Source organism: Entelurus aequoreus, linkage group LG08, assembly GCF_033978785.1.
Source record: "Entelurus aequoreus isolate RoL-2023_Sb linkage group LG08, RoL_Eaeq_v1.1, whole genome shotgun sequence".
NCBI lineage: Eukaryota > Metazoa > Chordata > Actinopteri > Syngnathiformes > Syngnathidae > Entelurus > Entelurus aequoreus.
In genome coordinates this window covers 28,336,317-28,358,808 of record NC_084738.1, presented here as the reverse complement: position 1 = coordinate 28,358,808, position 22,492 = coordinate 28,336,317, and the positions used below count along the sequence as shown (strand labels likewise).

The following is a 22,492-nucleotide window of genomic DNA, read 5'->3' as shown; positions in this document are numbered from 1 at the left end:
ACTCTAAATTAAGTCTTTGATACTTAGAATGAGTTCCCCTAGTGTCCAAAAAACTCTAAATTAAGTCTTTGTTACTTAGAATATGTTTCCCATACTAAAGTGTTACCAAAAACATATAACTTTGTCTTGAATTTGCAAAAGAATAAACATTTTATTTTTCACTAAAGAAGGGTTCGGTGAATGCGCATATGAAACTGGTGGGGTTCGGTACCTCCAACAAGGTTCTTATAAGAACCACTGCCATAGTCAATGCCAAAATAAACATAAGACATAAACAGTACCGTAATTTCTACCACTTCCCCCATTCAAACACAGTGTTACTGTTCAAACTGTGTGTACTGTTACAGTGTCCTGGGCATGACGTTAAAGTGCATCCGGCAGTGGAGGCTCCTCTATGGGGTCTTGGGGCACTAGGAGGTCAACCCCTTTACTACTGTTACCCCAGGTGGCCCTTGGCAAAGGCCTAGTACCTGACTGCCCCCTAGCTAGGGATACGGTGAAGACCTCAACGGCGGAGCAGGCGGAAGACGGTAGATTTAAGAACTACCACAACGGCTGCGATGGCGGAAGAAGGTTGGACTGCATGCCACTGGACCCTGACCCGATTCTGTCAAGGATCGTGTGGTGACTGTCTGCACAAGTCTCCCCACGTTAAACAAAATCACGCACAGGCATCCTCCATAAAGGGATACACCCCTACCAGGAGGATCGTCATACTCGTTCGAGTGACTGCCGATGATGATGACTGTTACAGTGGCCAAAAATATTAAATATACTTATTTTTAATGAATTCTTAGGCCTACTACGCTACTGTATTTTATTGTTGGTCACTGCGGTGGTACTCGGAGAGCAAAGTGGTTTTCTGAGGTGGTACTTGGTGGAAATAAGTTTGAGAAATATACTCACAGGTGAAATATTCCAACAGAGCATCTCTTAAATCCTAACTAATTTTGAAAATAATAACTAAATAATAATCATTAAAATGTGAAAAGTTTTCCAAAGGTTTAAAACTGTAAACAACTGTACTCAAAAAGTGAATTGTAAAAACATGAGCTTTTGACTGGTTTTAAAATGATCTCAAATTCCAATCCCTTTTGCACAATTAACTTTCTTCCACTCCAATATTTGCACATAATAAAAGGGGATAAGGGGACATTTCATAATTTTTATTCATGCCTAAAATTATGTTTTATTTTGATGTCAACACACTAAAAGCTACATCAGAGCTTGAACGATTTCGAGTAAAAAGCATCAGTATCGGGAATGCCATTGGTATTGGATCGATACCAAAGTGAGCAGTATCGCCCATCCCCAGGGTGGATGCTATTCATGCAGGCGGGACCAGACCGGAATCGGGGTGAAAGGAGGGAGGGCTAAACGAGGTTTGTTGAGTCTAAAAATAAAACAATTCATTATTTGTTCATCACATTTAAAAGCAGATATACCACTTTTATTACAATGGCATTTATTAAACATCTTGTAAAAACCTATAATAATGGCATCACTGATTAAATAATGTAAACTATGTTGACACCGGCTCAACAGCGCCACTGCAGGTTGCAGCCAAGTACTGCGTCCCCTTTAGCCCCGGCTGCTAATCGACCCCTCACAATGTTTACAGAGTACGTTTTGAGCATCCTTACGATACATTCTTGTAGATCAGTCAAGATTGTCATATTTATCATTACTCGTTATTGTATCATGATGATTCTTCTAGCCCAGTGATGGGGAACTATTATGAAAGAGCCATTTTGCCCTTCTCACATGAAATAAAAATACTCCGCTGCTGCAAATCCATCCATTTATCCACTTTCTACCGCTTGTTCCTTTCGGGGTCACGGGGGTGCTGGCGCCTATCTCAGCTGCATTCAGGCGGAAGGCGGGGTACACCCTGGACAAGTCGCCACCTCATCACAGGGCCAACACAGATAGACAACATTCACACTCACATTCACACAGTAGGCCCTACTCAGTGGCCTAGTGGTTAGAGTGTCCGCCCTGAGATCGGTAGGTTGTGAGTTCAAACCCCGGCCGAGTCATACCAAAGACTATAAAAATGGGACCCATTACCTCCCTGCTTGGCACTCAGCATCAAGGGTTGGAATTGGGGGCTAAATCACCAAAAATGATTCCCAGGCACGGCACCGCTGCTGCCCACTGCTCCCCTCACCTCCCATGGGGTGAGGGTGAACAAGGGGATGGGTCAAATGCAGAGGACAAATTTCACCACACATAGTGTGTGTGTGACAATCATTGGTACTTTAACTTTAGTGTTGCCAATCAACCTATCCCCAGGTGCATGTCTTTGGAGGTGGGAGGAAGCCGGAGTACCCGGAGGGAACCCACGCAGTCACGGGAAGGACATGCAAACTCCACACAGAAAGATCCCGAGCCCAGGACCGAACCCAGGACCTTCGTATTGTGAGTCTCACACACTAACCCCTGTGACACCGTGCTGCCCGCAGCTGCAAATCATAACTTATATTATAAACGTTTTTATTTATCTATTATTAATTTTAAATGTTCTTCTGATATTTTATTTTGGGGACATTTAAATGTAAATGACGACTCAGTGAGTGTGATGCACACTCATTAGTTGTATTGACACTAGTGATACTATGTTAGTGTTTCATTATGGTCATCTGACATCTGCTGGAGTAAAAAAAAGTCACTACATTTGACCCGCAAATAACATTAGTCAGCAAATATAATTGTTTTTATTGTTAAACAAATAGCTGTGCAAAAATAACTATGAAAAGGCAACAGTGGTCATGAGCCAAACGGTAAACAGTAAAATAAGATTATTAACTTAGTTTCATTTAGATTGATGATGGAGACAAAAAAAAACTATGTCAAACACACACCTTCCGCCTCTCCAACTTCTTTAAGTACAACTGTTGCTTGTGAACTGAAAGAAGTGCTTTGCGGTGAAACGACACAGCAGTTGTACAGAATCGGTCACGTTTTTATTTTTCCTAAAATGACACACGTATCGAGGCATCATTTTACCCAGTTCTAATAAACATACCGTCAATGTGTCCGTCAGCACATAAACAGGCTACCCCTCACTTTCCCTTGCCTTCCTAGCGCTCTTAAAAGTCACCATGGATGCATTCACTGTCATACAGAAAGCTCTTTCAATAATGCACATTTCCTCCACACCGGTGTTAAAAAAATCTCAATGAGTTATACCCCCCATAAACACTTTTCCGGATCTTCCAGTTTTATTGTATTTAGTACCAAGGTGTTTTTAACCTTCAAACTATATAAGGCAACGCAAACGATCACCACAGAACAGCAAATAAGCTTAGATCTGCCAACATTTATTTATACAACCGGTTATCGTTCATAATACAGAGGAAATCTGGTAGGAGAAAAAATAATAAAATGCATACACACAGACACTTTACATAAAAGTGCTGGAGAGCAGTGTAACCGTGACATTTAAAATGACCTCAATTCATAGTTGATGTTACTCATTAAGCTGCACAACTCTCCCCTTTCTATAACTTCATAACTCAGTGGTAACAGTATTACATCAGCTTGGTTTCTTATTTCCTTAGTAACCTATTTATCTAGGTTGGGCAAATGTCACATGACATATGTAGGTCCAATTGTATGCATGGAGTAAAAAGCCAGACCAAATAAATATAACATGAGGGAAAAATGTTACTTTCCATTTAGAGGGAAGAAAAGTAGAGCATCTGAATCCCTTTGCATGATACCCTGTAGGCACACACAACTCATAAACCATACTGTTGTGAAATGAAACGCACTATTATCAGATACGGAGTCAAAGCAGGTTAATCATTGTGTACAGTTATGTATCAAAGTGTTCAATTAGACATGAGTGACATTTTGAGAGGTACACTGGCGCTATGACTTCAGTCAAGAAGAAACAAATCCTCACACATTCCTCATCTCCTCCCCTGACAATCGTCCTTCCTCCATCAGTGCTGGAGTGACTTCATCCTGTTGAGAGCCGAACCGGCCTTGAACCATTCGATCTGTGTTTCGTTGAAGCTGTGGTTGAGTTCCAAGACGTCTTCGCTGCCGTCGCTGTGCTTCACGACAGCCGTCAAGGGCTGAGGACAGAGATGTCTCATTACTTTAAAAATACTCATAAAAGAAAACCGTCATGTCAACATAAGGGGTTATCGACATAATGGAAAATAGCCATTGCGAGCACATTTACTTGTGACTTTGGTCAGAAGCAAAAGGGCCGATAAATAAGGATTTCGGAATCCACAGTACTTTGTTGACATTGTTTTACTCTATTTGGAACTATTCATACTTATATTATCTTATCTAAAATAGCTTCTGCAGTATTTTTGTTGCATGTGAGGTTGTCCCAACGTTTACCTCAGATTGCGATCACATTTTTTAGCCTCAGCCCTGATTAGATTTTGAGTCCCGATCCGACACTATGACAATATATTATAGAAATTAAAATGTTTAATAGCAAAAACCAAAGTAAAAACAATAACACCATTTTATAAACATTACCTTGTTGAATGTAGAATTTGCGAGTACTGTTGTAAATCAAATATTAAATTTGTGGTATTAAAAGTTACATACATTTTCAAACAAAAATAAAGTGTTTAGTGCACAATAACTTAAAAGGTCCTGAAAGTATTCCCGTATCCACATACTTACTCTCTGAGTTTGTAAACCATAACAAAAACAACCCCAAAAAATATTTTGTAATAAGAACTAGAACAAGAAAATATAGATCCAAACACTTTAGTATGGTTTATATACTGATACCATACGTATTGACATCTAGATCTATCACTTCTACTTTACATTAGCTTCTTGTGTCGTCCTGCTCAGTGTGTGTTTGTAGCATGCTTAGCCAATCATTTTCTTCTGGTCATGCAGTGATTACGATACTTGGAAGACATTTAGTTTATTTAGCGTTGTGGTGGTGAGGATTAGTAACTTAGAAGCGGCTTTGCACTGTGGATGGACGACGCGTTTGTTGCAGCTTGCGCTCAGATTTGAGCCAGTGTTCTGGCAAGACACGCACCATTCTGGAATTCATGCAACTCCTGTATGTTTTTAACAAGGAATCTGGAAATGTAATAATTATGTCTCCCTGAGTGTGCATCTCTTTTGAAGGAACCTTTTTTTACGCGAGTACAATCTTTAGCCATGTAAACACTGGGATACAGCTGCAGTAGAGATAGGCTGGGCTCTGCAACACATCAGCCCATCCCCCGATCAAGACAAATATTGGCCCCCGATCCGATCACTGATAGGGACATCTCTAGTTGTATGCATTGACTACAATGCCCCGCTGTTGTGGAAAAGTTGGGCCCCGTGGTCAAAAGATTAAGAACCCCAGGCCTCCATAAAATGTAATGGTGGTGCTTTGGCCACTTTCTCTTCAAAATGCAGGGTTTTGTGGGCAGTCTTATTTACTTGCCGAAGCCCTCCTCCAGGCCAAGCCCACCTGGACTGCGTCTTCCCCCCGTCAGTCATGTTGTAGTTTTTAGCGCTTCCATATCGAGTCTACTGACAGATATAGTTTAGAACTATATGCTACTTTTTATTAGAAATAGCAACAGCGGAGGATCTTAGAATTCATGTGCATATACGAGCCAGTCTGCCGCACAACAAGAGGATACAGAAAAATAAGGAAGTTTTGACTACAACGTCGGACGAGAATTGAATAAAAATGGCAGGGTTGCGCAAAGTTCTTTGGGTAAACCACCACCATACATGGAAATATGTGTTGACGTAAAATACGTCACTAAAGTCTCAAATTCAAAATGGCTCGTATGGAGCATGTTTCGAAGAAGGCAAGATTGTTTAATGAGTATCTCCAAAATGCCTCCATGTTTTGATGTCACATTTTCGGGACTTATGGGGTTCCAAAACAAACAAAAACTGGTATTAACAAGTAAGAAATGTTGGTTTTGCATAAGAGGGAGTATGCTGACATAAATCAAGGGACCCCCTTGAAAAGGAGATGCTGCATCAAAAGGGGCTATCCCGAATAAATTTAATTTAATCCATTATTTTGTATTTACATCCACAGCATCTATAGCAACACACTTATTTCAATAGAAAAGCAACCCAACTTAAAAACAGTAAAAAGGTGTGAAATTTTGCTTAGGAAAATGAGGAAAAAGTAGTCCAATGTGTTGGTGTAGTTTTGCCAATTCTAATACGATTTTTTTAAACAAATATCCTTTGGTAAATTTGACTTACATTTGCAGAACAGTAAAATGGCTTGGAAAAAAACTGAAAGGAGGTACATTGGTATTCAAAGTGTGGCCCGTGGTTTGTTTTGTTTTTTTATTTGCCCACAGCACATTGTAGAAATGTGGACACTAATAACATAACTAAACGTAGCAAATGTGCCGCCTGTATCTGTTGGTTTTTCAATATGGGCACACTTGATTTTAGGGCTAGCAAAGAGTGAAAATGCTTGGGGAAAAAGCATTTTTTGCCATTCTCACCTTTCCTGGAGTGAATGTTTGGAGTCCTTTAATGGAGATCTTGTCATCGGGGCAGATCTTATCATAGTCTGATGGGCTGCTGAAGGTCAGTGGCAGCACACCTTGCTTCTTAAGATTTGTTTCTAAAAAAGAACAGAAAAGGCCAGACAACGTCAGCCAAGATATAAATAACCTCACATGGCAGATGTATTCTGTGCGTGAATCTACCGTGGATTCTGGCAAAGCTCTTCACAATGATGGCTCTTCCTCCAAGATGTCTTGGCTCGAGCGCAGCGTGCTCTCTGCTGGAGCCCTCGCCGTAGTTGTCGTCTCCAACCACAACCCATGACACATTTTGGGCCTGCACACAGCACAGTTAAGTACTCCTTCCTATTCTTAAGGGAGAACTGCCCTTTTCTGGGAATTTTGCCAATCGTTCATAATCATTATGAAAGACATGATGGATGTTTTTATTTTTTTGCATTCTAAATCTCAAATAAACGCGATCAAAAGTCTGCTTACAATGAAGCCTGTGGGAGCCGCGCAATTCCGCTTATAAAGCCCTTAAAAAAACATTCAAACACCTCTATTGAAGTTTTATATACATGATGTAAGTATATATGTAATGCAGTAAGGGGCACATGTATCATAACATTTAATTTTTACGTATTTTGATCATTTTAAGCATACACAATGCATTAATTTAAAAAACGTATCACGTTTGCTTTTTTTTCTCCATCACTGATTATTACTCACTGCAGTCTTTATGAGAGCCGACAAACATAATAAAAAATAAAATGTCTCATAATCCTGACGAAGCAAAGGGGTGGGGAGCGGGGGCGACCAAGCGTCTTTTTGTGTTATTCTCGCCATTTTCGGGTCCTAAATGGCTGTCAGAGCGTACCAATTTGTCGGAATACCTACTCAGACATCTTCTGTCCAGGTGAGATGCATGATTTTTGATATAAAACTCACAGGGAGCAAGCAGCAGACCATTCAATGATGTAAACATAGGCACACAAGCTTGTGATCACAGCGCCGCTATAAATAGTTTGTCTGCGTTAGTGATATTGTTATTATAAGCGCTAATACTTGGTTAATATTCAAGTCACGAAATGTAAATTAAAGATTGTTGGCGGTTTATTTATTGGATTATATGGGCGAAATTAGGGCTGAGCGATATATCGATATACTCGATATATCGGGGGTTTGTCTCTGTGCGGTATAGAAAATGACTATATCGTGATATTCGAGTATACGTTCTCACGCAGTTGCTTTTAGCTGCGGGCATTACACTGCATGCGTTTCCCACTCTTTATTGTCTCTCCTTCTCAGAGACGTAAACCAAGCGCACCTTCTTACACACGTCACGTGTGCAACGTCACACGCTCCCGCGGAGCAGAGAGGTAGCGACATGGCAACGTTTGCTGTGATGTAACAGTGAGGTGTGAGTGGTAATACGAGAGAGAGAAGATGCAAATCTGGTATCAAATGGAAGAATAATTAATTCCCAAGAAAAAAAACAGCATGGGGTCCATCGTCCGGCGGTGGTTTGGCTTCAAGCGGGAATATGTTCAACATTTATGCGGCAAAAGCGTTGCTACAAAAAGTAGCAGCACTGCTATTGTAGCATAATTTGAAAAGTCACCCGCTAGGGAATGAGGAGTGCTTGAAACTGCATGTCAACATCTCCGTTCGGTGCCACACCCACGGAATGCCGAAGCAACTATTTCCACATCAACACCGTATGAAAAAAAACAACTCAACAACAGAAGGAGATAACGTCCGCAGGAACCTATTATGCAGCTCATTTTAATTTGACAGTTATTGAAATATCTTGTGTGATATCATGTACAAAAGTGCACTTTATTTGTTTTTAACTATTGTAGTAGCGTTCTGTACAAAAAGTACCCTTTAATTTAGTGTTGTTTTGATATGTCATCTTGGTGACATCATTCACAAAAGTGCACTAATAGCTTCTTTTAAAATGTCTCTGACAATCTTGAACTTACTGTTTTGGAAATGACATGAATGTTTGTGCCACTGCTTAATAACTGTTTAATAAATACTGTTTTGGTAAATTTACTTAGTTGTGGTTTCCCTCTCTGTATGAAAGTTTAAAATGAGCATATATTAATGCAGTATGAACAAGAATGTTTTAATGTAGACACATAAAATCATCATACTGGTGTGATTATATGCATCAGGTGTTCATTCAAGGCTAAGGCAAAATATTGAGATATATATTGTGTATCGTGACATGGCCTAAAAATATTGAGATATTAATAAATGGCCATATCGCCCAGTCCTAGGCGAAATAGTGGAGCTCTCATTTTGTCCGCTGTAAGTGGACTTTTATTTACGTTTATTTAACATTTAGAATGCATTAAAAAAATCTATTTGTGTCATGTCTTTTATAATGATTGTGAACAATAAAACAAAATTCACCAAAAATTGCAGTTCCCCTTTAAGTCATTCCCTTTTTCGGTGCTCACCTTGTAGTGACGAGCCACATCGGGCACTCCACCATATTCTCCTGTCAGGTAGTTTTTCACCTTGTTGATGGCTTCGTTTTCGCTGTTGACGGCACCGATCAACATGTTGTTAGAGATGTTGTCCAAGTGGCCGCGGAATTTGAGCCAAGGGCCAGCAGCGCTGATGTGGTCTGTGGTGCACTTGCCCTTCACCTGCAAACACAGAAGAAGTTTGAATAACTGTTTCGGAAAAAATAAAAGTGAATGTATGAAGAGCTGACCTTGATGAGAACTCTCAAGTTTTCCAGGTCTTTGCCACTCCACTGGTCAAAGGGCTCCAGCAGCTGTAGGCGGTTGCTCTGGGGGCTGACATCCACCGAGACGCTAGTGCCGTCAGCAGGCGGGTGCTGGTAAGTATCCTGGCCAGGGTCAAAGTCTTTGGCAGGGAGCTCGTCTCCGTTGGGTGCATCCAGCTTGAATTTCTCACCGTTGGCAGCAGTAAGGTAGTCTGTCTCAGGGTTGAAGTTTAGCGTTCCTGCGATAGCCAAGGCAGTGACAATCTACAGAAGACATAAGGTTATGAAGCATCATAATAGTATTTCCAAAATCAAACACTGTAAAGAAAATAACTTTAAGAACTAAGAATGTGGTTCTTTGAAAAAAATGGCCTGAGATAGGTTTTTGTAAAGGTGACAGTTTTCACCCTGCCACAGATCATTTCCATTTCCATTCCATCCTATAAGATGGTCAGAGGTAGACCAGCGGCCCAGAGCACAGTGAGTTTGACATTATAGGCTCGACAAGAGCTGGTAATTGAATTAGCTTTGACTGGGTTTACCTCAGGAGATGTAACAAAGGCGTGTGTTGCAGGGTTTGCATCATTCCTGGCCGTGAAGTTTCTGTTATAAGAGGTGACGATCGTGTTCTTCTCGCCTTTTTTCACATCACGTCTGAAGGTAAAAACAACAGTACAGCAACTCAGGTAATACAGTGGATTCAAGCATTTCCATTTCTGCAAAATTACGGATTTCTGGCATAAAAAAATAAATATATATATATTTACTTCCTCTTAAACTAAGCTGTTTTTCTTCAAATTAATTTGCCCTAAGTTTGTAATTATTGATAAATATGTGATAAAGCATCAAGGGCTGTATTCTCCCGTTTGCGCCTAAGTGTTTTTAATGCATTTCAAGTTATGCATGTTTCTCTTATTTGTATTAACCCATTCTGGACACGCCCACCCCGTACAAGTTAGGCAAAAGTGCTTGAGTCGTGAATGAAAGCAGGCACATTACTAATAAGATGGACTTTACCATGTCGCCTTTTTTGTAGTTACGTGAAAAGCATGGAGTTTCTACTGACACTGAATGTCATTGAAATAAATTAAAAAGATGACATTTTAAATTTAAAATGGCCGTTCAATCTAGGCAGTGTTTGTCATGTGTTTGTGTGTCATCATGGTGATGTGTGCATGCCCGCAACAACAGCTTCTTTTTCCTGGCTGGATGTGAATAATAATCCATATATTTACCTGTTACCACGACCACCCTGATGTTATTTGTGATGTTAAGAGTTCTGTGTAATACAAATATTTGTGACGCAGTAAAAAAAATCCCTTATTTTACCCATTTTCCCAGGGAAATTCTCATATTTTGAAATGCAAATGTTGACATGTATGGTTGCGTAGCAGGAGAACCGGGTACCACTTCTAGCTGCTTTAGAGGGAGATGGAGGCTGTGAAACAGGAGATGGAAGCACGGTTGAAGGCCTAGGCTGATAACAAATTTTGCTTGAATATATGTTGACCTACAAAATCATTGCAGATAAACGATATTATTGCCATTATTTTTATGAGACAATAATACATAATAATAATGCATGTATATCCTTTAAAATGCAAGAAACTTGGAACTTGGAATGAAAACGTTAAACAAAACAAACAAAAACAATAAAATATACTTTTTCTATTAGCAGAATTATGCATTTGAATAAAAATTACAACCAAAAGCAATACAATATCTTAAGAAGGGCACTCAAATATATACCATAACAAATAAAATAGCGAAATAAGGTCTTGACAAACAAATTTGAACTTCAATATTCCACGTGCAGGCAGAAGTAGAGCTGTACATCACTGAACTGACTATCAAGTTTGGACCTTTTTAAACAAAAGTACAGCATAACAATACAAACACTACAGTATAAACAGATGTATTGACAGCTCATATGCAAAACACAATTAAGTTTGGCATATTCTGAGTGAGGAACACCAAAATGACATGACAACATGACAGCATTTATAAAAAATGCTAGTTTTATAACGGTATTAAATGGCCGCATGTCTTTGGCAATGTTTTTAACCAAACTTTATGTAAGCATAAACCATTTTGCATTGTTTTGTTTACACTGACCTGGTTTGTTCACCAAACGCAAAGTCAGTGCGAAGTAAGTGCGGACTGTCACGTGGTTGTGTTTCAAGTGGGCGTGCAGGTCTGTTGTAATTGCACACATTTGGCAAACTGTCTTCTCTGTGTTAATAGGATCATCTTGTTCCAAAAGTATAAAATGAAATATTCCCACATTGGTGCGGTGGCATTTGGTTTCGTGATCATTTTGTCCATGTTAGCTGCTACATGCTAACTAGTGGCACTGTGTGGTGCTAGCGGGCTTGCAGCCCCGCATCGCTGAAACAAGAGTAAAAGACACTTAATGAAGACAAGGTAATTCACTCCCTTCTTTTCATTTCGCTATGGTACAAATGCGCATAGCCGCTAAAAGCGATGAAAAGCGTGAATGCTCTTGAAGCATGCACATGACAATTTATCGACGCTGGAAAACTTACCAACTCTAATTTTAATTTATCGTTGGTTAATTGACTTATCGAATATTGGCCCAGGCTTACACTGTTGTAGTAATGGCCTGATTGCCATTCCATCTGTTACAGCGATCATCTTTCATGATCATCACTGGTGGCGAGCGCCAATAAATTTTGCAATTCAAAATGTGTGTATTAAAAATGTGAGGTATATTATTGAGCTTAAATCTGGAGTATATACAGATGCATTTAGCTTGTTAGCTTCATTAGTTGTGAACAATGGTGATTAAAAAGGGGAGTCAGTAGAAAATATCAAGCTAACCCAAGAGTTAAGAGAGAAAAGAGCAAGCCGGCGTTGCGTACAACGGTGCCTAGATGAGGTATCATAACCTAAGCATCATTAGTGCCCAAATGAGACACTTCTATAGGCGTCCCAATTACTGGCATTTCTTTGCTGTACGCGAGTAGCCTCAGACCGTAAATACAAGGAATACCGGGGATCTACTATACTTGCCAGCAAGGTTTTCTCCTACCTGTCCCACTGTCCGATGCAAGGTCCACATGCGTTGGCCAGAACTATACCCCCAACATCACCAAGTATTTTTGACTACAGAAACACAAAACATCAGATATAAAGATTCAAAGACTTAAGCAATTATATTCAATTCAAATTCACTCACGAAACCGTCTCTTTCAATAGTGGCACGAATCTGCTCCGAGCCAGGGGTGACAGTGAACTGAGCTTTGCACTTAAGGCCCTTGTCCAAAGCCTGCTTTGCAATAGAGGCGGCACGGCCCATGTCCTCATAACTGGAGTTGGTGCAGCTGCCAATCAGACCTAAAGAGGACACAAAAGTATGGATAAACATAAATTACACAAATTCATAGTTAGACGTAGGTGAGTACAAGAGTGTTAAGTACAGGGTGTCCACAAAGTGTCTGTACGGCTTTAAAATGTATTACAAAAGCAAATGATGAGATAAGTTAATCAAATTTGGTCTACGTAATAAGTGGTGATCAAATGTTTTAATTGTGTTTTCCAGGCACCCTTGTTGATTAAATGGATCAAATAGACAAATTGTAAAAAGAAAATGCTGAAATGATACTAAAAGTTTTGTCCTTAAAATTTCTGTTTATTTCTTTTTGCCTTACCAGTGTTTGGAAAAACAGCGTTGCGTAATTGCGTTAATGTTGTTAGCTTTTCTAGTGACGAGTTATCTAATTAAATACTTTTATGTGCATTACAACACCGTTAACGATACGTTTGATGTAACATAGCACGCTACTTTTGGTGCGGACAAGACAGCTTTAGAACCCAAGCAAGCTCACTTCATGAAGTAGGCCTCTACTATTCCAAACGACAGCCACCGCACGCACATATTACTACTTACTACTACTACTACTACTACTACTACTACGACTACTGGGGAATAATGAACATTCAAAAAAGTGACAATCAACAGGGACAAGGAGAGACCTAGCCATTAACACACGTTAAATCGCTTTATTCACCATCAGTGAAGACATTCTACAGGCGCTGCTGTCAACAATCTCTTTCCAGTCCACAAATAACATTAAACCGCCAATGAGCACGCTCTCATGCAACATCGGTCAACTGCATACACCCGTTACACGGTATGAAAGTAAAAAAAGAAAGAAAAAGAACGCATTAATTATTTAATTAATTAATTACATATTTTAAATAATAATACCATTAGTGATTTATTTTGTATATAATTACCTTTATAAATTAATTTTCCTAAGAATGCTTATTACAAAATCATACATTTTAAGTGGCCCCCACATTTAGTACATGACCTTCTTTAAAAAAATAGAAATAAAAAAGTTTGTTTGATGAATTAGTTTAATGAATACTGGTGCAATATTTGTAGATATTGTATCTGCTCATGTAGTCGTGTCTTTGTTGTTGTCTCTTTCTCTTGTCTCCACAATTCCTCCCAGTCTTCTTTCTATCCCTTCTGACCCGGTTGTGCCAAACACAAAATATGTCCAAACATTTATAAAAGTGAAACACAAATACTGCAACAGGAGAAGTACCCCATACTTCTCCTTGTAAAGTAAATATGCACAGCAAATAAGGGCATCTCAATCAACAATGTTATTTGCCCGTATGACTTGACAAGTAAAAAAAAAAGTTATTAAATAGTTTGGACAGCCTTGACGTAAACAGACAATGACATGTAAATAAGAAGAGCTGTAAACTGGCATTATTCAGCTTTTACTTTACTAAAAATAAAACAAATCAAACTGTTCAAAAATTACTGTTGCACATGTGTATTGTTTCACTTTCCTAAAAAACATTGTAAATTCTGACATAGTATATCATATTTACTGTTTAGTCAAGAATTGTATTTAAGAAATGCCTGTCAGCATCGTTTTTTTACATTAAATTTTAAAAAAATAAAGCTTTTCACTTAAAAAGCTAAGCAATTTTATGTTTTGCATTTTGTGCACTTACTGTAGCAAAAATGAAATAACCTGTGGCCTTGTTATCGAGGTTCGTATCGAGTAAGGGTGTATGGCAAACTATTGCGATGTATCCCTAGTATCCTAAGATTTCCAGTCTTTGTACCAAAACCGTGATGACAAAATTGCATCACTAATATACAGATTTAACTATCATTAGGTTTTGTAGGAAATGTGTTCAAATGTAAAGAGACTTTATGGACATCATGTGTATGCAGCATATTCATGACTTGTCACTTCGTACCAACTTTAACCTCCAATGGCCAGCCGTTCTTCTTAGCCACAGCACCTACTTCAGAAACCGGGTGAGCCAGGTCAGGGGTGAATGGACCGTTGATGTGAGGCTTCAACTGGAAAAAAAAATGTTTTTTCAATTTGCACTGTGTAACCTAATGAGACCTTAATGAGATCTACAGACATATAAAAGTTATGCCTTTACAGACATAACATGACAAGCCAATAAAACAAATGTAGCTTTAATGGTCCATAAGTGCATTTATTTCCATGTCCTTCACATTGACCTGAATACAAAATCTTAGAAACTACTGACCTCATCCAGATTGATTTCGATGACCTGGTCGTACTTGCAACCTTCATCTGGCACCAGCAAGTCAAAGTACTCGTTAGCCATGGCAGCGATTTCTGAGGAATAATAAGACTTCATATTTACAAGTGTGCCTTTGAAAAAAAAAACAGGAACAATTAACAAATAATTAATTCCTATAGGTTTTGTGCACTGAACATTAGATTGCACTCTGTACAGTAGTACCTCAATTTACGAGCTTAATTTGTTCTGTGACGGAGCTCTGAACTCAAAACACTTGTATCTCAAATCAGTCTCCCATTGAAATTAATTGAAATCAATTAAATCTGTGCTTGCCCCTCCCAAAACAGCAGTTTTGACATGCTTTTTAAAAAGAAACACATTTTAGATAATAAACATTGTATGAAAAACAATACCATAAACTGTACTACGAACAACTACAGTACTTGTTTGAAGTAATGTAATAATGTACTGCATTAAATTTTACAATATCTTCTTCTAGTTGCTTCTCTGTCAAAAAAACATAAGCACATTTTCCATATTTTCATTGATTTTAACATTCCTGACTGGCGTTACTCATTGTGCTTTAGTATGGCGCAGACTGCAGAATAGCAGCCATATGCTCTAATGACTTCACCAAATTGGTGACACACTTTTGAGGATTTAGTTTTCTAATTCAATGAATATCATCCTTCTCTTCTCAGTACTGTACTTACCACGCTTGGAAAAACAGAACTTACGGGGTTCACTGTGACATTTGCTATGCCAACTAACTCAAATTTTTGTTTGCAACTTAAAGAATAACAATTCGCCGAGACAACACTCTTAAGTTGGGGTACCACTGTACTTACAAGGTGATGACAAAAAAGCAAAAAAACCATACGTCCACGCCCGGTCTTCTCCAGGTAGGTACTCATGCGGTGGTTGTAGGGGAACAATGAAGTTGTAGCGCCAATCTCTGCTCCCATATTGCAAATGGTGGCCATTCCTTCACACAAAACGCACAAAATGACTGGATATGTACAACGCAAACAAAGTCCTTACAAAAGGTATCCTAGTTTAGTAACGGAACTTTGTAATGATGTTCTAACAATAATATGCATTTATGGCCACCAAATGTGAAAACAAATGTCCCTCAAGTGTTTGCTCCACTTTCGAGGGAAGAGATTTCCGTCAACCGATTAGGACGTCTCAGGTTTTTCTGACGTCATGAACAAAAAAAACCTCCTTCCCCATTCAACATGATAATACTCTGAGCCATCCAGCGAGGGGTATACGTCCACCATGTCACCGAGGACAGCTTTGTTTAAATAAAAAACAACAGGCTTTGTAAGACATCCAAAAATAAAGCATGGCCCTCAGCCAACTATTTTACAGGTTCCTTTTCTCCAACTAATATGCTAATGTGGCTTGTAATGCTAGCACTTTGCTCACAAAGGCAACATTTTTGTCCTAATGTCCGACTCTTCAACGTTGCGTTGTTGTATGTGATACACGGCATCTATCAAGTTCGACAAGTTCGTCTTTGCTTACTAAAAGCACTTTTTTTTACTGCCTAAAAGGCAAAACACTATTCTAAAACATCTGAAACTTTCTTAAAATTGTTGTTTAAGAGAGTATAATATGGGACCTTTAAGATATTAAGACACACCAGTGCAGGAAATGGAGTCCACCCCCGGTCCGTGGTACTCAATGATCGCTCCGGTGCCGCCCTTCACAGTCAGAATGCCGGCCACCTTCAAGATGACATCTTTTGGTGATGTCCAGCCAGAAAGGGAACCTGTCAGCTTCACTCCTATCACCTATCACATGATGTAAATGAATAGGGAACGAATCAAAATTTTGCCTCATTTACCGTAGATACTCCTTCTTAAAAAAATGCCTTTGGTTTTAAGGAAAAGCAATTTATAGGACTACAGAAGAAACAAGAGATCGACCGATTATCTGCCGGACCAATTTTTTGCGTTGATATTTGGCATTTTGACGTATATCGTTATCTGCCTTTTTCTTTATTACAACAGAACTACAGTAGCAGATAAAATATATACACATGTGATACAAGTATTTAGTATTCAAACAAAATAAATTAAGTAGATAATAATAACCATTGCTCAAGCACCAGCCTGTTTGCCCTGCATGAGAAAATGTCCCTTTTTGCCAGAGCCAATATTTATTATTTTTTTCATTTAAGAATAAAAATTACTCTCATTGTCAATAATTCTGCCCAAATTTGTTTTGATATATGACAGGACTTTTGAGTTCTTGTGGGAATTCTTCACCGGTGTGCTCAGCTTTCTCTTCCTTCCTTCAATGCTGGTCGTCTACAGTACTTTCCTCTGCTTACCTGCCAAAACTTCAAATTTTTCAGGAAATCCAGTTTTTGTCCTTCTTTCCTGGCATCTTTCCCAATACCATTTTGTTTGTTTTTGCAACAGTAGCGACCGAGTCGCTCGGCAAGACTCAGCAACACTTGGAGTGTGGATCGTTAAAGGAGCGCCATGGGTTTCATGTTCTGTGATTCTATCAAATAAATCAACTGAGCTGGATGAACAATAAGGCAACAGAAAATATATCTATATCATAAATTAAACTGTGTAATTATCTTGACAAATAGTACACTTATGATATAAAAGTGAAGCAGAGCAGGCAGCAGCTTACACATTCTTATACTCTTTGTAACATCCAGGAAGAAATTATGTCAGCCTGCTTGAAAAATGTATTGGCTATAAGCTATGGTAAGGGAGCCCATAATTGTTTTTATTTAAATACAATTTGCAATATCTCAAGGTTCCTCACGAGGAAACCTTAAAATGTATTAAATCCATAAACTGCTATTAAAAAAAAAGTATAAAACTGAGTAGATGGCAAGTTATTGTGATCTAAGGAAATGCCATATTGTTACCAATTTTCCAATAAAATTTCCAAATGCCAATGTTGATGCTCCTCTGACCCGCAGCATTAGACACGTGTAATAAGTGTTTGTGAAGTCCCCCTTATGTTGTTTGGTGCTAAATTACCCATACAAATCGCATAAAAAATTATGTCGCTACTGATCTGACGTTTCCTCAAAAATAAACAACTTAAATCCTTGTTCAGCTGTTTACTGACGTACAATATTCATGTTTAGCTAACTTTCACTGCAAATTAATATCGGCTCCAAGTATCGGTTATCGGCCTCCTTGACTACTAATAATCGGTATCAATTCTGAAAAAAACGTATCGGTCGATCTCTAAATAAAAACATACATTGTTGAATGAGCACAAAAAAATGGTCCTCTGCTGACCTTCGGACATTTGAGCTCCCAGGGGATGCCAGCCATGACATCTACAGCATCAGCACCTCCGACTCCGATGCAGATGGAACCAAGTCCGCCACCGTTTGGTGTGTGGGAGTCTGTGCCAATCAGCATCACACCTGGATAAGCGTAGTTCTCCAGGATGATCTGAACAAAAAAGATCATGTCAGCTAGCTAGTACTTGAATTCACTAAAAAGCTGAGTTAAACTTCTATACCTGATGGATGATACCGGAACCAGGTTTCCAGAAACCAACTCCATATTTTGCGCCAGCACTTGACAGGAAGTTGTACACTTCTTCGTTGATTTCCTAAGATGAAACGGTGCCCTTGATGCTTTTCTACAAACACTCTCCAGCATTATCATGACGTCAATCTGTAACTCACTTTCGCTCGCGCCAGATCCTTAACTCCGCCAACTTGAGCCTCGATCAAGTGGTCGCAGTGGATGGTGGAAGGGACAGCCACTTTTGGCAGGCCGCTGCTGATAAATTGGAGCATGGCCATCTGCGCTGTGGCGTCCTGCATGGCCACACGGTCGGGACGCAGGCGCAGGTAAGTGCGTCCACGATCAATTTCCTGGTTGTGGGGGTCATCGAGGTGACCATAGACGATCTTCTCTGACAGGGTGAGTGGTCGGTTGAGCCTAACCAGATGAGCAAAAATAATATTTATTATGCTACAAAGGGGAAATTTTTTAGTTTTTATTAAAACGGGTAAGTGCTGTCTAATTGCAGGCTTATTGTGAAATGCTGTAGAAAACTGATAAGGAAAACAAACGAGGAGAACAGTGATGTCAGTAAGCAAGACTGTCAGCAACCTTTTTCGCACGATGTCAATATTCAAATTGAGTTGCTCATAGTTGACGAAGGAGGAGGGCTCGAAGCGACTCATGGACACTTGGGCCTTGGCTCTGTAAGCTGCTGCTACATGCAGACGCCGTGCGCCATGGCCCAGAGCAAGCTGAAAACAACAACAACAGAAAAAACATTTATACTGGATGCAATGTTGAAAATTACTATTATAGTAAAATGTTCCAAAAAATAAATATGGTTTCACTTACAATGAATTGTTCTACATCCCATTATATTTGCTAAGATTACAAACTTGCAGTAATTACCAATGAACCTTCAAAGAAATAAAAAACTAAATGCCAGTATTAAAGGCTTCCTTGCACATTTTGGGAATTTAAAACCTTTTGAAGGCAACAGTAAAGGTAAAATAACTTCATTCACTTTCGTACAAAGAGTTATTAGTGCCACACTAAAACAGAAAAAAAACATTGGAAAAAAATCCCATTTTATTATAACTTTATTTAAATATAAGTATCATTCATTATTAAAATTATATTACCGGTATATAAGTTATTTCTTGTGAATTGCTTTTAAAATGTAAGATTATTCCTGTAAATACAACTACTCTTGAACTAGAGGACTAACATCAACATAGGCATTTCATTTTTTCAATTTAGTTCGAATGCAAAAAAACCCACCAAATATAGCATTTCCAATACAATATCATCATCTGAAAAAACAATAGAAATACTGTAAAACTAAAATAAAAAAAACATGGTGTGAGTCTAAAAAGCCTGCTTCATCACTCAGATATAATAATAATAATAATGTATTATTATTATTATTATAGTAAAATGCTCCAAAAAATAAATATGGTTTCACTTACATTTAATTGTTCTACATCCCAATATATTTGCAAAGATTACAAACTTGCAGTAATTACCTATGAACCTTCAAAGAAATAAACATTTAAAAATGCCAGTATTAAAGGCTGCCTTGCACATGTGGGGAATTTAAAACCTTTTGAAGGCAACAGTAAAGGTTCAATAATTGTATTCATTTTCGTACAAAGAGTTATTAGTGCCACACTAAAACAGAAAAAAAAACATTGGAAAAAATCCCATTTAATTATAACTTTATTTGAATACAAGTCCATCCATCCATTTTCTACCGCTTATTCCCTTCGGGGTCGCGGGACAAGTGTTATTCATTATTAAAATTATACTATATAAGTTATTTCTTGTGAATTGCTTTTAAAAATGTAAGATTATTCTTGTAAATACAACAAATCTTGAACTAGATGACTAATGTCAACATAAGCATTTAATTTTTTCATTTTAGTTCCAATGTAAAAAAAAAACTAATAAATATAGCATTTCCAATACAATATCATCATCTGAAAAAACAAGTTATACTGTAATACTAAAAAAAACACAAAAAAACATGGTGTGTGTCTAAAAAGCCTGCCTCATCACTCAGATATAATAATAATCTATTATTATTATTATTATTATAGTAAAATACTCCAAAAAATAAATATAGTTTCACTTACAATTAATTGTTCTACATCCCAATATATTTGCAAATATTACAAACTTGCAGTAATTACCTATGAACCTTCAAAGAAATAAACATTTAAAATGCCAGTATTAAAAGCTGCCTTGCACATGTGGGGAATTTAAAACCTTTTGAAGGCAACAGTAAAGGTTCAATAATTGTATTCACTTTCGTACAAAGAGTTATTAGTGCCACACTAAAACAGAAAAAAAAAACCATTGGAAAAAAATCCCATTTTATTATAACTTTATTTAAATACAAGTGTTATTCATTATTAAAATTATACTATATAATTTATTTCTTGTGAATTGCTTTTAGAAATGTAAGATTATTCTTGTAAATACAACAAATCTTGAACTAGATGACTAACGTCAACATAAGCATTTAATTTTTTCATTTTAGTTCGAATGCAAAAAAAACTAACAAATATAGCATTTCCAATACCATCATCTGAAAAAACAATAGTTACACTGTAATACTAAAAAAACAAAAAAAAAACATGGTGTGTGTCTAAGAAGCCTGCCTCATCACTCAGATATAATAATAATAATCTATTATTATTATTATAGTAAAATATTTCAAAAAATAAATATGGTTTCACTTACAATTAATTGTTCTACATCCCAACATATTTGCAAAGATTACAAACTTGCAGTAATTACCTATGAACCTTCAAAGAAATAAACATTTAAAATGCCAGTATTAAAGGCAGCCTTGCACATGTGGGGAATTTAAAACCTTTTGAAGGCAACAGTAAAGATTCAATAATTGTATTCACTTTCGTACAAAGAGTTATTAGTGCCACACTAAAACAGAAAAAAAAACATTGGAAAAAAATCCCATTTTATTATAACTTTATTTAAATACAAGTGTTATTCATTATTAAACTTATACTATACAAGTTATTTCTTGTGAATTGCTTTTAAAAATGTAAGATTATTCTTGTAAATAAAAAAATTATTGAACTAGAGGACTAACGTCAACATAAGCATTTCTTTTTTTCATTTTAGTGCCAATGCAAAAAAACTAACAAATATAGCACTTCAATACAATATCATCATCTGAAAAAACAATAGTAATACTGTAATACTAAAAAACAAACTAAAAAAACATTGTGTGTGTCTAAGAAGCCTGCCTCATCACTCAGATATACTAATAATAATCTGTTTATCAACAATACAATCCATAATGCCCCTATATAATAATATTAGGTATATAATTACAGAGTACATATATGTGATTACATCCACAAACACTCAATAATAAACCCACTCGTTTAATCAAATGTAGTGTATGCAGTTCATTTTCATACATTTCTTTTTAAATTGAGGCAGTTGTCAACATAGAAAATAAATAAGTAAACTAACTTACATTTACTGGTAATATATGTTATATTTATTTTACCAATGCAACAGTTACATTCACATGGGGTTGGAGAATATGATTTACCAGCACCTGATTTACTTCATTATTCTACTGTGCATCATTCAGTTTAAATGAAATGATGTGATTGTATTTTAAATACAAATACAATATAGAAGGCAGTGTTTGCTCTACAGATGTTAAATTCGTTTTTGGTCAGTCTATGTTACTCTCTGGCATGGTTAACCTTGCGGTTAACCTTGTGATGTCGGTTCGAATTCAACGCCCGACATAAAACACACTGAAAGGAATCAGCATGTAAAAAATAATGCATCTTTTAAAATGGGACATTAGTGGTATTTGTATAAAGTCAGTAGGATACAAGTCGATGCCCTCTGATTGCGCTGCGCAGCACAGGGACACTGTGACCCGGCTAGCCACTTAGTCACGAGCTCACTGCTCGTAAACCCGCATAACTCGCCCCGAAACCTCCTATTCTCTTAGTTACTTCACAATAAAGGTCAATAACAGAATGTTTCAAATGACAACCATCTCTACTTTGTTGACAAAGATGAAAACAAGCAAATACCTGAAGCCGCGCGACAGTGAGACAGTAGGTTGCCATTTTGTTCACTGACAAAGATGTGGCGACTGCTTGTGACGTCATGTATTTATACCGCAACGTTTGCAAGTCCTTAAAGTACATACAAATATTTTG

At 37.7% G+C, this 22,492-nt stretch overlaps 1 protein-coding gene across 1 annotated transcript; it reads right to left on the bottom strand.

Annotated features, from left to right (window-relative positions):
• Positions 1 to 3,302: 3,302 nt before the first annotated feature.
• On the bottom strand, positions 3,303 to 22,430 carry aco2 (aconitase 2, mitochondrial). The gene is made up of 17 exons (XM_062056178.1): positions 22,364 to 22,430; positions 18,882 to 19,024; positions 18,449 to 18,707; positions 18,280 to 18,372; positions 18,051 to 18,209; positions 16,418 to 16,568; positions 15,650 to 15,754; positions 14,773 to 14,864; positions 14,467 to 14,572; positions 12,416 to 12,573; positions 12,269 to 12,342; positions 9,759 to 9,870; positions 9,202 to 9,480; positions 8,942 to 9,133; positions 6,675 to 6,807; positions 6,468 to 6,589; positions 3,303 to 4,085 (listed from the first exon to the last, which is right to left on the bottom strand). The coding sequence occupies exons 1-17, from the start codon at positions 22,397 to 22,399 to the stop codon at positions 3,951 to 3,953; spliced, it is 2,349 nt and encodes a 782-aa protein (XP_061912162.1). The 5' UTR covers positions 22,400 to 22,430; the 3' UTR covers positions 3,303 to 3,950.
• Positions 22,431 to 22,492: the final 62 nt, after the last annotated feature.